We start from the raw sequence: 13,763 nt of genomic DNA, 5'->3' as shown, positions 1-13,763 counted from the left end.
AATAAAAGGCAAGCTTTAAGGCACATGCACTTCTCTTTTCATCCCAGGAATATTGGTTTGCCGGATAAAGGGTGTAATCTCTGCCCACATGCTTTTGCTTGCTTATAGTGTTTGAGACCATCCTGGTCACAACATCCCAGCCCCTTGGGAGGCAGCTGTTTTCACATCAGCTTGACCTAATGGCTTTAATCTGAAGTATTTACCTTGGGGAATTTCAGAGGACGGCAGGGATTAGAAAGAAAAAGGTAAATGCAGTAACTAACTTAAAAGAATGACAGACCTCCAGTCTAACCTCACTTTTCAGAGATGAGTGGAACAACCAACAACCTGTAAGTGCTTGTGAGGAGATGCATCACAGCTCACACAAACATGTACCACAAAAGTCATGCTGAACCACTCTGATTTCATTTTGCAACAAGATACTAGACATTGTGGACAGGAAAGAAACAGAAGTCATTACTCTTAACCTCAGGGAGACTTTCCCATTGCCTACCTGTGTGTTCCAATCCTCATGTGAGGTGAAAGATCTATATAAAGTAGGTAGAAGCTGGTAAGACCCAGCTGAATAGCTGTACCAGAGCTGTCAGCACAGAGTAGTGTGTGATGCTCACAGATCCGTGAGCAATCTGGTCAGCATTTCTGTTAGTGCTTGGACACTGGGACAGATGGGAAGGCTTCAGGTGTCCAGGAAGGCAGGACCAGAATCTGAAATTACTTTGCTGGACCAGCGATGTGACCTGGAAAACCTGTACATGATTTAAAAGAGACAAAAGCAAGATGCTGCGAGTTAGCAGGGGCAATTCCCTGCACAAATACAGGATTGTGAGGAGGAAGTGTTCTGCTATCAGGGCTGGGGTTAGAGGGATAATCACCTGGATAGGACCTAGCACTGCTGTGATGCTGTGAAACAGTTTGCAGAGAAATGGGAGCATCTTTGCAGTCCTGGGGTAATGGTTGGACTTGATGATGCTAGAGGTCTTTTCCAATCTGGTTGATTCTATGATCACAGCCAGGCAGGTAAAAGGATTGCTCTGCACCAGAGAGGGCAGTGAGAAACCTGCACCTGCAGAACAACATGCAGCAAGGGCACAGCTCATGGGATCAGGGACAATGAGAAGATTTGGGCTGCAGGTGGGAAACACAACACTGCTCAGGCAGGACAGGTCTCTCATTGACCAGGCCCCCATAGGCAGTGAGGAGCTCAGACACGCACAGTGGGATCATAGCCAGTTCCCTGGTGGGACATGGCAGTAGGGAAGAGCAGAGGATATTTGCCCTGAGATGGCCTCACACAGTTGGCTCCTGGTTTCTTGTGTCACAGAAACAGTCAGCGAACTGGAGCGTAACAGCTTCCCTCCAGGAGAACTCTCGAGCTGCTTTGATTGCAGCCGTCACTGCATCTCCCACACCCAGCAGGACTGTAAGGCAGCCCCTCTTCTCTGCTGTGCAGGGCTCTTCTCTTCCTTTTCTCCACGGGATAAAAATAATCCTTTTGCGTCAGCTCCATCACTGTGAGCAGCAAGATATTTCATTCACCGGCAATCCCTTCCTTTCTCTCATTTAAACAATTCCCGATTGAGCCCATCAAATTAATTTGAGCAAGGGCCATTTATTTGGCCTGCTTGCTGCTGCAGGTGTCTCCCTTTGTTTTCTTCCAGAGGATGCTGGTAGATGGCATGAATGTGAGTTGGGGAAAGGCTTGGCAAAGACTGGGAGCAGCACGATGGTTTTGATCAGGGCATGCAAGGCTATATGGAAGTTTGTAGCTTGATGCACCCAATATCAGGAAACACAAGAGCAAAGTCTGCAAGTGAAGGGCTTTTTACAGCAATGCAATTGGGATGTGTTTTACAATGGCACAGACACAATCTCCCAGGCAGGGAGCTGCCCTCTGTGTCTCCTTCAGCAGCCTCAGCCCTTTCCAACCCAGGCTGACTGGGGAAGGCTGTGTCAGGCTCTGGCAGGAGCTCAGGAGGAGTTACAGGGATATGCCAAATCTCAAGCTGTTCCTCTGGCTCTTGTAGCCTCATCTCTCCCTACTTCACGTCATAACAAACTTCTTTCCTTTGTCACTGCAGTAAATACCACTGTGTTCTGCAGGGAGGGACTGCCCCAGGGTGCCCAGATAATGCGCAGGGACAAGGTATGTAATATCACAACCAAGGAGAGTAAAAGCCCACTTTCTCTGAGCTCTGGGCCATTGACAGGTCCAGTGAGGCAATACAAAAACCATGACTAGGATGGATCTTGCAAATAAAGACCAGTGTCCCATTTGCCATACCTGCTGAATGAGGACTCAAGTGCCCAGGACACTGCACAGACATGATTTGGAGAGAATTCGTTACACTTTTCCACCTAAATTGCATCACCAGCACAAGTGGAAGCCAAACCAACACTTACACAGGTGCACAGCCAAGAGGGACCTGCTCACCTGCATCCCAGGGTTTTGCATGCTTTGCCAGCCAGGACACCTGCAGAGCACCTGCTTCTCCCTGCTCGTACCATGATCCAGCTCCTTGTTCTTTCCCTCATACTACTGCCACCTCCTCCCTTTGTCCCACACAGGGACTGCTCTCTCATCCTTTCCTTCTCACTCTGCCAGCACAGACAGCTGAGGGGCAGCACAGGGCCAAGACAGGATTGCTGGGCTGAGGTTGTAACAGTGCACACATCACTGCTGTGTCTTCCTGTTGTCAGCAAGCATCTTTTGGTGTCACATTCCTAATTTTCACCAGTTTTCCAGTGACATGGCTGCCTGTCCTGGGTTCAGCAGCAGCAGTCATTTTTTCTTCTTAGTAGCTGCTGCAGCACTGTGTTTTTGACTTTTGGCCTGGGAACAGAGCTGATAACACCGATGTTTAGACTGACCAAGGACTTTGTGAGTCTCATGCTCTGCCAGGGAGGAGGAGAAGCCGGGAGGAAGCAGGGACAGGACACCTGACCCAAACTAGCCAAAGAGGTATTCCATACCACAGCACGTCATGCCCAGGATGTAGAACTGAGAGTTCCCAGAAGGGCTGGATCACTGCGGGGTAGGGGTGAGGTACCGGTTGGTGAGCAGTTGTATTCTCTTCCTTGTTATTTCCTTTATCATTATTACTATTAGTGGCAGCAGCAGTGATTTGTGTTATACCTTAGTTATTAAACTGTTCTTATCTCAACCCGTGGGAGTTGCATTCTTTTGATTCTCCTCCCCGTCCCTCCAGAAGCGGAGGGAAGAAAGGTGGGGGGGGAAATGGACTGCGTGGTTCTGATTTGCGGCCTGGGCTTAAACCACGACACTGCCCCAGCTTGAAACTTTGGTCTTGGTAGCCTGTGACATCCAACTGTCTTCCTGTGATAGACAAGACAGGAGAGTCTGCCAGGCACTGGGCCTTGGTGAGACAGTTGTCCATCAGGAAGGACCCCAACATTGTCTCCTCTCCTGATTGTATTGGATGTGTCCCAACAGCACTCAGCAGGAGGGATGCACAGAGAAGAGCGGCTGTTGGAGAGCAGATACACAGTGTCTACGGACACCTCTCACAGCTCCCAGGCAGATGCATGTCCTCATCCCACTTCCACATGGAGAAGAACCGCATCTCATCCAAAAAGATGCAGAGGCCAGGTCCAGGACCAGTGTTGGGTGTCCCAGGCCCCAGCCACTGCTTTACACCAAATCATCATGATGACCCATCACCTTCCCCTTCAAATGTGCCTTACAGGCTGAGTTAACAAGCTTTACTCCTCACACCCCTGTGGCAGAGCCACTGCTCAGGAATAGCTGCACTCACAAGAGCTCCTTGGGGCTCTCTGTCAAAAAATCAGTTCACCCTCAGATGACCCGGAAGACAATGCATCCACATTGTCTCCATCCACAGAGAGTCATGATCAGTTATGGCAGGGGGTTGAGCACTGGGTAGCCTCTACAGGACAGGCTGCAGGCTGGCAGACCTGCTCTCACATCCAGACACTGCTGGGACAAGTTGTCTCCCAAAAAGTCTCCCTTGCTGGCTCTGCCAAAGGCATGTTTTGGAAACAGCCTGCTCCCCCGGGGGTCCCATTGCCTTTCTACCGGGACTGTTATTCAGGGAAAGAACTGGATCCCTCAATTTCCTGGAGGGGATTGAAGTCATGTGCATAGAAATGAATTTGCAGAGGGCAGCTAAAGAAAGAAACAGGGAGGAAAGGCGAGCCAAGCTGCCTGCGAGGCTGGGCATCGCCTCTCTTGCCATAACATTATCCTGTGCCCACTTCTCTGCTGCCACGGCTTTTTGCCAAGGCACTGAGGAAAAGACAGTCTCTGCCCCAAAGAGGAGCTGCTCAGACTGAACAGGCATATCCAGGCAATTGCAGATCTAACCAAAATTCAAGTCCTTTGAAGCCATGAAGCAGGGCTTCTTATCATGCAGTGAAGGGCTCACTGGGCTGCAGAGGAGCTAGGTCCAATCTGCTGGAGCTTGGGGAGCTCTAGAATGGCACACAGCAATGCACAATCTGTTCATAGGGAAGAAGATGCAATGCCTGCAGATAAAACAGTTCATGTAGTTTATGTACCATCATGGAGAATTACAAGGGAAAGAGTAAAGTAAGACCTCACTAAAATACGGCCAAATTCAGATTTCAGTTACTCTTAAAAATGCAGAGGACAGCAAATCCAATGGACACACACCAGATTTATGTCTTGAGAGAGGCATTCAGCTCAGTGATTTGTCTAATGCTAGTGCTAGAAAAACTAGCATTTTTACTCCATATCCCTAGAATTGCACATGAGGTGGTCTTGCATCACTTCCAAACACAGTCAACACTTTTTATTACACAGATCTTCAAAGAGGAAATTAGGAAGTCAAAGACAGTGCTCCTGACTCTGACAGTGCCACCCTGACACCACACAGCACCTCACAGGGTGAGACTTGCACTTTAGAAATAATTTATAACTACTACTGAATTTTCTTAAAATGGGACCTTTTCATGCTCCAAATGCCAATGTTTCCATTAAATGTACTAGACATGCTTTATCCTGACCACAGGGAACTGACTTCAGCTTAAAATAAATTGTAAATACACTGATGTTGCTTCTCCACCAACTGCCAAACAGAGTGGTCATAGGAAGTGATATTACACAGCAGAGGTAAGGTTGAAGACATGCAGCCAGGAACAGTGAAAAGGAATAAAAACCCAGCTCTTTGACCTTGGAGTTCAGCAATCCTGCAGTTACATAGAGCTCTCTCTTCACATTGTCTGAAATAACTCAAAAGTTATTTCTCAAAAAATGAAGAAAACTGATTTAATAAGAGAAGATTCGAGTCCTTCAGATCTACTGCTGGTTTGTTTGGGTTAGCTCTTCAAACAGTGCCAGTATCTAAGGTTGTCACATCTGTGTCTGGGATTCAGAACTCATTGTACGTGTGATGTGATGCTCTTAGACATCAAGATTTATGCCACAAAGCCACTCTCCTGTGCACAATGGGTATATCCAGGCTCTCCAGATAAATATCCAAAGGCTTCAGTTCTGCCCCAGAAGGACATGAACCATTTCCTTTCTCAAGAAACAGGTTATCAGGTCCAAAGAGCTCCCTCATTTTATCTCAGGCTACACTAGACTGGGAGATATTCTAATGTGGGACAATGGAGGAAAAAGGAATCCCAGGGGGCTGTGAAGGTCTTCCTACTAATGGGTTTCCCAGCATAGTGGCAGGGCAGGAGCAGGCAGAAGGGGTAGGAAAGCCTGTTTTTGTCAGTGCACATCAATATTCTCTTCAGTAGATGTTGATTTAGAGTTATGAGTCACAGATCTGCATAGCAAAACGGCCATAGGTCACAATCAATGCTGCTCACACCCTGGCAAGCTGTATATAAGCCTCTTGCTGGCTTCAGCGTGTGGTAGGACCAGCACGTGCCAACAGCAGGAACTGATAGAACAACCACCTCCAGCCCTTCCTGCTCCAAGGCAGGCACAGGCAACCTGTCCCTGTAGATGTGTCTCTTGCTGAAGTCCCTCAGTACTGGGCTTCCTTCCCGTACCAAGGAGTCAAAGCCAGTGCATGTCTTTACAAGGCCTACACAAGCAACACAGAAAGCTGTAAATGAGCAGAAAAAGGGTTTCACGAGTCCCTGGATCAATGCCACAGTGCTGAGCTCTTCCCCTAACAGCACAGAAAGCAGCTATCTGCAACTAGTCTAAATAACAGGGGAGGGACTGACAGGAAATCAAAAAGCATTTGCAAATCTCAAGAGGAAGCAAAGCCATGAAGCTGCAGGTCAGCATCTATGAAACCCAAGCTTATTTGCATGTGCCTCCTTATCAGGGGGTCAAGATGCATCTGGAGGAGGCAGTCCTGATGTAAGCAAGGCACAGCAGTACTCGATGCCAAATTCCTCCAGCACTGCTTGTGCCTTGTGCTTTTGGGTCACCGTGCAATTAGCCAGCCCTGAAAGAGACACATGAACATTGGCCACTGCTCCAACAGCACACAAGTGACTGTGGGAATCTCAACAAGAGAGGAGCATTTGCATGAAAACAGAAAGACTGAGAATTACACCACTAGAAAAGCACGACTCAAGCCATTTGGAGAGGAGAGGTGAGTGCTTTTTGCTCAGAAATGGGCAGCTGCTCTTAGAACTTCTCTCAGAATAATGTCATGTAAGAGCTGTTATAATAGAAAATTTGGGGATAAAATGTACTTCCCTCAGTGGTAGACCACTCACCAGTCCAGGGCTGATGTGACTTGAGAGAATATCTAATGTATAGCTTCATTCTGTAAATACAGTCACATTTGCAGTTGGGCATGTCTGGATGTCTCCTCCTGGGACCAAAGGAGGGAGCTCAGATTCATCTTCCTGTGCTGGTTGGTTCATTCCTCACAGCCACTGAAACACCTCCATAGCTACAGAAAAATACTAAGAACAGAAACAGATTGTTCTGGTCCTGAAATCCTTCAAGTTTCTCCCTGTCACAGCAACACAAAGCTACAAAGCAGTGAGGTTCAGGATCAAGCACCTCACTGTCCATTTACAACATCCTAGCTCTGGACATGAGATGCATCCCCCTGAGGCTGGAGATAGGGCAAAACCAGGGCCACTTGCTGAGAAAGCATTGTGTGCGGTGGGTGCTGCTTGAGCATATGAGGAGGAAGCGAGGAGATAGCAAAGGAGGCAGTGCTGGTGAGGGGAATAGGCTGAATAAGAGATTTCAGCTGCTCTCCTACTGTCTCCCTAAAACTTCACACTCTTCCACCAATCTTCCCCAAATTCCCCTCCCTCCTTCACCTCCTGAAAATCCCAACACCCTCCCACTGTCCATCACAGTCCCCCAAATCCTGACTGGTCCCTTCCAGACCCTGCCATCAGCTATGGTCAAAGAGCCAAAGCGCTGCAGACAATAAAACTCAATGCCCCTTACTTGGCTGGATCTGGCCAAGGGCAAACCCATCAGGGCTGCCAATAGGGAGCACAGAGAGGCACAGGGAGTCCTGAGGTGACACTGGCTGGTGCGATAAGGCACAGAGGGAACCCCACATGCATGCAGGAAGGCTCAGAGCTACCTCATGCCCCTCACTTGTCCCCAGACCACAAGTTGCTCACAGGAACCCTGTGCTGGACTCACAGATGTATGCCTACAGCTCCTGAGCTGTGTACAGCCCTGACACTGCATCCTGCAATGAGTGTGCAGCCTTGTTCCTCTTCCCAATCCTCTCATACCCAGCTAGACCCTGTCAGCCTGGATGTACTGCCTAGGAAGGAATTCAATTGTCCCCAAGGGACAAGAAAGAGGTGACTCGCAGGTGAAGAAATCAGTAGCAGGGACAGAAACTGAGATAATCATCTTGGATAATCCAAGATAAATATCAAATACAAGCATCAGGCCAAGAAGATGGCTGCCTCCCTGGCTGTCAGCCTGGGTACTGGCCAAGAAATTGCCGTAGCCTCAGCAAATGTACTGTAACCTTTCTCTGACCTGCTTTCTTTTCTTCTCCCAGTCCACTGTGGTCTCCCAGCATTTCTAAAATCTCCTCACACTTTTCTTTACTGCTTACTTTTGGCATTGACAGGGGTTGTGCCAGGCTATTTCAGCAGTTTTTTAACAACAAACCAAAAGCCCACGAGCAGCTACATTCTTCTGACTGTGATGACAAAATGCTTTAATTTCTTCCAACCCCCGAAAGAAACCCGGAAGGCTTACTAATTAAACATCTCTGCCCCAAACTGATTCTTCTTACAGCAATGCTTCCCTCGGGTGAACTCAACCACAAGGTCGTTATAAATTAGGAACAATACTTTATTAGTTAAACAATTCCTGCCTGACAACCACTGCAATTTTAAAGGAGCACTTGGAGTCCAAAAGTGGCTTGGACAACAGCAGAGAGCCACTTGTTCCTACTGCTGCATCTTAAAATACTGCAAGCATTTCTGTTCCAGCTCGGAGCAGAAGGACTCAACCCAGTTTCACCTTTCACCAGGTTTCCTGCACAGGACAATAGCTGCTGCCATGAGCCTTCTGCTCAAGCAGGGCTGGCTGCTCAGGGAGGTGGGTGCTTAGCAGTTGGGTAGTGTGTTCCAAGAGGACTCATACAATACAGAGACAACAGCAACAGGTATGGAAAACCCCCATCAGGATCATACCTCATGGAAATGAATACAACTCAGTGCCTTGGGGCGAGGGGATGTCTCTGTCCCCAGAGACTTCAGCCTATGGGGCTAGGGAGGTCTCCAGGACCCAAATCACCAGGGCAAAGACACAACAACTTGCACTGTGCTTGGCACGAGCACAGGAACCTCTATAGCTTCTGTGTGAGGTGTCCCAGCCCATGGCAGGGGGTTGGAACTGGATGATCTTCAGGTCCTTTCCAACCCAAACCATTCTATGATTCTACAATTCTGTGTGGCCTTGACACAAGGGCCTGATAGATGGCAGAGACCCTGTGCCCAGCTTCCCCTCAACAACAAAGGCACCTTTTCCTATATGCCACTAAGTGATTTAGAGGCCAAAACTCACAGGGAGTTTTAGGCATTTTTGAAGCTTTTACTGTATGTCTTTATGAAAGTCTATTCTGAAAACGCCACCTGAGTGCTTTTGAGAAGTTCTGCCCCTTGGCATATTTGTTCTACGAAGTGTTCATAAACGTGGCTGTGCTAAACACTGCTGACAGCAAAACTCGGGTATTAAATAACACTTCTTATAGATCCCAGAGTGTTTTACAAACATGAATTAATTAAGCTGCAGATCAACCCTGCAAATTATTTATAGAGCTCTTGAACCTCCACTCCTCACTCAAGGACCTGAACGGAGGAATGAACCAAGGTCTGATGAAAGAGTCCTTACCCTCTCTATTCCAACTTATCCATCACAAACCAGAATAAACTCAAAAAGGCTGAAATCCCATTGGGATGAGGTTAGCTCAGTCTCTCGTGGTGGGCCTCATCTTGGAAGCCCAGCAACAGCTAAGGAATCCGCAGAACATGGAGCAGACAGAACCACGTCTATTTTAAGGGAAAGAAACGGGTTTGGCATAACATGTGGCTATTAACAGCTCTCTCAAAAAGGGGTGATTAGTGTGCTGGTCATACCTGCCAAAAGCAGCTACCCCAGTGGTGTGGGATGCTGGTGGAGAAGCTTCATAGGTAAACTCCTATGTGAAACAGAGGGGTAGTGGGACCTTGATGAGCCCCTGGCTGCCCTGTCCTATTGGCACCCCGCGTTCTGCCAGACCTCAGCAAAAGGCACCTTCCCACCTCCAAAGGAGTTGATGGGAATGACCAGGCAGCTGCGTGTGCAGATGCTGGGGTTGGTATGAAGGCCCCAGCCTCCAGAGGCACTGACCATGATGTGTCCTCCTGAGTGCTGGACAGGTTCTCCCACTGGGCTCTATGGGGATCAAGTGCTGGAGAGAACAGACTGGGGTACCTTGGTACAAACCCAGGCACAGACAGGTTTCTCTACCTACAAAGAGATGGCTGGGATGCCAGGACTCCCCTGCACAGTTCTGGACCTCTCCCACTTACAAAAATCTATGGAACTAGATGATCTCAAGGTCCTTTCCAACTCTAACTATTCTATGATTCTATGATATTCTGAAACTGTTCACTTGGCTCTGGAGACCTGCAGAAAACAGGGAGACTTGTAGAGAACAGGGAGAACAGCTTATAGCTGAAGGGAGCCTATAAGAATGCTGGGGAAGGACTCTTCATTACAGACTGTAGTGATAGGACAAGGGGTAACAGGTTAAAACTTAAACAGGGGAAGTTTAGATTGGATATAAGGAAGAAATTCTTTACTGTAAGGGTGGTGAGGCACTGGAATGGGTTGCCCAGGGAAGCTGTGAGTGCTCCATCCCTGGTAGTGCTCAAGGCCAGGTTGGACAGAGCCTTTGGTGACATGGTTTAGCGTGACGTGTCCCTGCCCCTGGCAGGGGGGGTGGAACTGGATGATCTTAAGGTCCTTTCCAGCCCTAACAATTCTATGATTCTAAATTAAGTCATTTTACAGAGGAAAGCTGGCTGCACAGGATAAAGGTTTAAAGAGCATGCTGTCTTGATCTTCAGAGGAGCTAGGATCAATATTCTGGAAGAACATCTGACAGTAAGACAATACTCTTGCAAACACAGCTGGAGGCTTGCTGCTAACTATGGACAAAGGCTGCTGCTGGCGTAGGAAGCAGGTGGACAGGATGAGGCAGTCGATGGCACTGCCTGTTCTGCCAGGACTTGGCCTCCCTCTGTTACAGCACCCTGCTGCAGCAGCTAAACCTTCTCACTATAGAGTCCTGGACACCATCCTTTGGTGCAGCAGATGCCACATCAGCTACAAAAGATAGGCTCAGAGACCCAAGCTCACTTGTCCACTTGTGACACAGAAAGGCTGGGCCAGATCTGCCACTTTGCCACTGCACTGCATGTTACCTGTTTTGAGCTCTTATCTGTTTCAGAGAAGAGCTGGCTACAGCCAGGTCACCTGTACACATCACCAGCCATGCCTTAACATCCCTCCTCCTCTACATGTGCAGGAAACATTTAGCTCAGTGTCCCCTCAAACCTAACCAAGCAAAGAGAAGACAGATAGCTTAATAACATCAGAGCAGCGAGTCCATTTCAATCCCATTTATATGTTGCCTAGGACATGGTACCTATTGGTTTAAAGTCAGCACTAAGTGATTGAGCTACTCCCAAACTCAGCTTAAACTGCTTTGTCAACAAGATGCAATTAGCCTCTGAAGAAAGTTGGCAAAGGGAGATGACAACATTGGTACCTGCACAGAGGGTTGCTGCTGGCCACAAGGAGTGGAAGGAGACATCCAAATTAATTCTGACCCACAATGCAGTGTTGCTGGGTGCTGCACAGTCCACAGCTGGGGTATGGAGGAGAGGAGGCATAATTCATGTGTGTGTGACCTGTCTCCACTGCTGAACCCTTGTGCAGCCAAGGTCCATGGCAGACATGGTGCTTGTCCATGACCAGGAAGGACTCACAAAGCAACCAGGAAATGTGTCCTGAGCCAACCTCATGACAGCCCTGAGAGCTCAGATGGTCTTAGGCTGTGGTTTTGAAGGAAACAGAACGATGTGAAGCATATGAGACATCCTCCTCCACAGCTCTCGTGCCCAGCCCCAAACAGACAGCCACACTTCTGTCTTTTCTATGCCTTTCAGCATAGGGAAGATTTAAAGTTCCAGTGATTTCCAGCTTAAGAAACATCTTAAAAATCACACAGAAGACTCTGGAGTGACATTAAGTTGATCAGCTCCTGGCCAAAGACCTTGCCTACCATAGTGAGTTAGTAGAGTATTAAAACCTTTGGGACTATATAAATAAAAGATGGTAACTTTGAGAGATTGCTTTCTTGGATCAGTACTAAAAAGCCTGAAACTGAAATAGCTCCACTAAACAAGAGGAGATGAGAATTACATGGGCTCAGACAGGACAGTGCATTTACAGCCATTTAGCTCATAGCTGGATGAAGCCCAGAAAGAAAGTCTAGTAAAGGATCCATGTGGGAGAGGTCACCATCCTTCACAACTGGCCTACATGGCTGGGTTGGAAAAGAGGCTTCACCAGCTCACAGAGGCACATGCTGTCACTTGAGACAAGGATCCCAGCTCCTCTCACAAATCAAACATAGTGCTTGCTCTTTTACAGGAGATATGATATGATATGATATGATGGTCAGGGGACAGGCTCTGATGATCGAGGAGTGCAAGAAGACAGGTAGCATGGGCCTTGTGGGAAGACTCGGGAAGGAGCTGGGACCTTCTTTACCTGATTTCAATGAGTTTTGCAAATGAAACTGAAAGCTCAGAAAAGATGTGAGCTTCGGGAAAAAAATGAACCTCTGCAGAGCTTCTGGGCTTGTGTGGACCATGGTGAGAAAGTACCCACAGACAGCAAACCCCTTCCCATCAGTCTCCACTCCTGTCCAGGAGCAAACTGAGCCTTACTCATACGGGAACAGAGGCAAGGATCCAACTTCCCAGATATCGTACCCAAAAGGCTTGAGGTAATATTAAGCACCTTGCTAGAGAGTGCAGCTTTGCCAATATCATTGCAAAGAAGGAGAGGGGACAGTGATAAGGCATAAAGAGACCTGCTGCAGTTTGTACCTCCATTAGGGGAGTGCAGGCATAAAGAGACCTGCTGTAGTTTGTACCTCCATTAGGGGAGTGCAGGTCATCCTTACCTTGGGCATCTTGCGCAGATTGGGAGACAGCTTCAAGCAGACAACGTGGCCTCGTTGATCTCCAATGATGATAACAGGGTAGACAGGGTTAAACTGGACATGGGTTATTTTATTCTTCTTCTTGGTCACCACTAGCTGCGTGCAGAGAGCTTCATACTTATTAATGCTCAGATCAAACACATGGGCCTGGGGAAAAAAAGGCAAAGGACACAAAAGGGATTAATCTGGCAAGAACAACCTCTGTTGAAACAAGTGGGAAAAGGTTCCATGGAAAGGCAGCCTTAGCACACAGTTACTATCTGCAGTCATGACCCTCATCCTCTTTTAAGTAACCAGTGTGCAGAAGCTGTCTGATGCTTTTCAGGGCCTGTCCCCCTCCTGCAGGGACTCATGGAGTAAAAGACAGTTCCCTGCTGTGGATGCAAGCTCTTACCAAGACCCTTGGTAAGGCTCCAGTTGATCTGGACTGGAGAAGGCTCAGAGCCAGCACTGCTAACCCCACAGGCCTTAATCTCCCTTCTCAGTGCTGCAAGTAATGAGACAACCAGGTGTTAATTCAGGGTCTAACAGAGATTGATGCACTAAGCAGGGACTGCTGTCAGAAATACTTACTACCCCTTATAGTAAAGCCTTCCAAAATGTCCAGCTTAATAATAACATTAAAGACTCAAACCAGTAATTAATATGGAAGTGATGGGAACATGGACAGTATGATTAAGGGTGTACCTTGGGGTAAAGCCAGGGAAACACAGGCAAAGCATGGGACAGCTTGGTGCTGGCAACCCACTCTAGTCCAGCTGCTTTGGATGCTATGCACACAGGTCCTTCTCCCACAGCATCGAGAGAAGTGCCAGGTGAAAACCGGGCAAACAAGAAACATGAGGATGAAGGGAAACACTCACGTGGGATTCCCACTGGCACAGACCTCAGACCTACAGCAGTGATACATCAGTGACACAGACCTGCCCAATCACCAGCTGCACGGTAATGCATGTGTCATTGTGAACCCAGAGCAAACAGTAGTAGTTACTCAAGAAAATGTGTTCATGTAACGTTATCTCCCAACAACTGCAATTAGTTCCCATCATTGATACAGCCTGTAAAGGCTAATAA

General features: G+C 47.9%; 1 protein-coding gene across 1 annotated transcript in view; it reads right to left on the bottom strand.

The window, feature by feature from the left end:
* The window catches only part of DNAI1 (dynein axonemal intermediate chain 1), a gene marked incomplete at its 5' end in the record, with an annotated part of 158,188 nt that overhangs the window by 17,684 nt on the left and 126,741 nt on the right, over positions 1–13,763 (bottom strand). The window contains one exon of the mRNA XM_080637471.1: positions 12,651–12,836. Coding sequence (XP_080493597.1) covers positions 12,651–12,836 — 186 coding nt within the window. The remainder of the gene's footprint in view (positions 1–12,650; positions 12,837–13,763) is intronic.

Source organism: Psittacula echo, assembly GCF_963264785.1.
Source record: "Psittacula echo genome assembly, chromosome: Z".
In the NCBI taxonomy this organism is placed as follows: Eukaryota; Metazoa; Chordata; class Aves; order Psittaciformes; family Psittacidae; genus Psittacula; species Psittacula echo.
The sequence above is the reverse complement of the archived record's forward strand: the minus strand, read 5'-3'. Positions and strand labels throughout refer to the sequence as shown.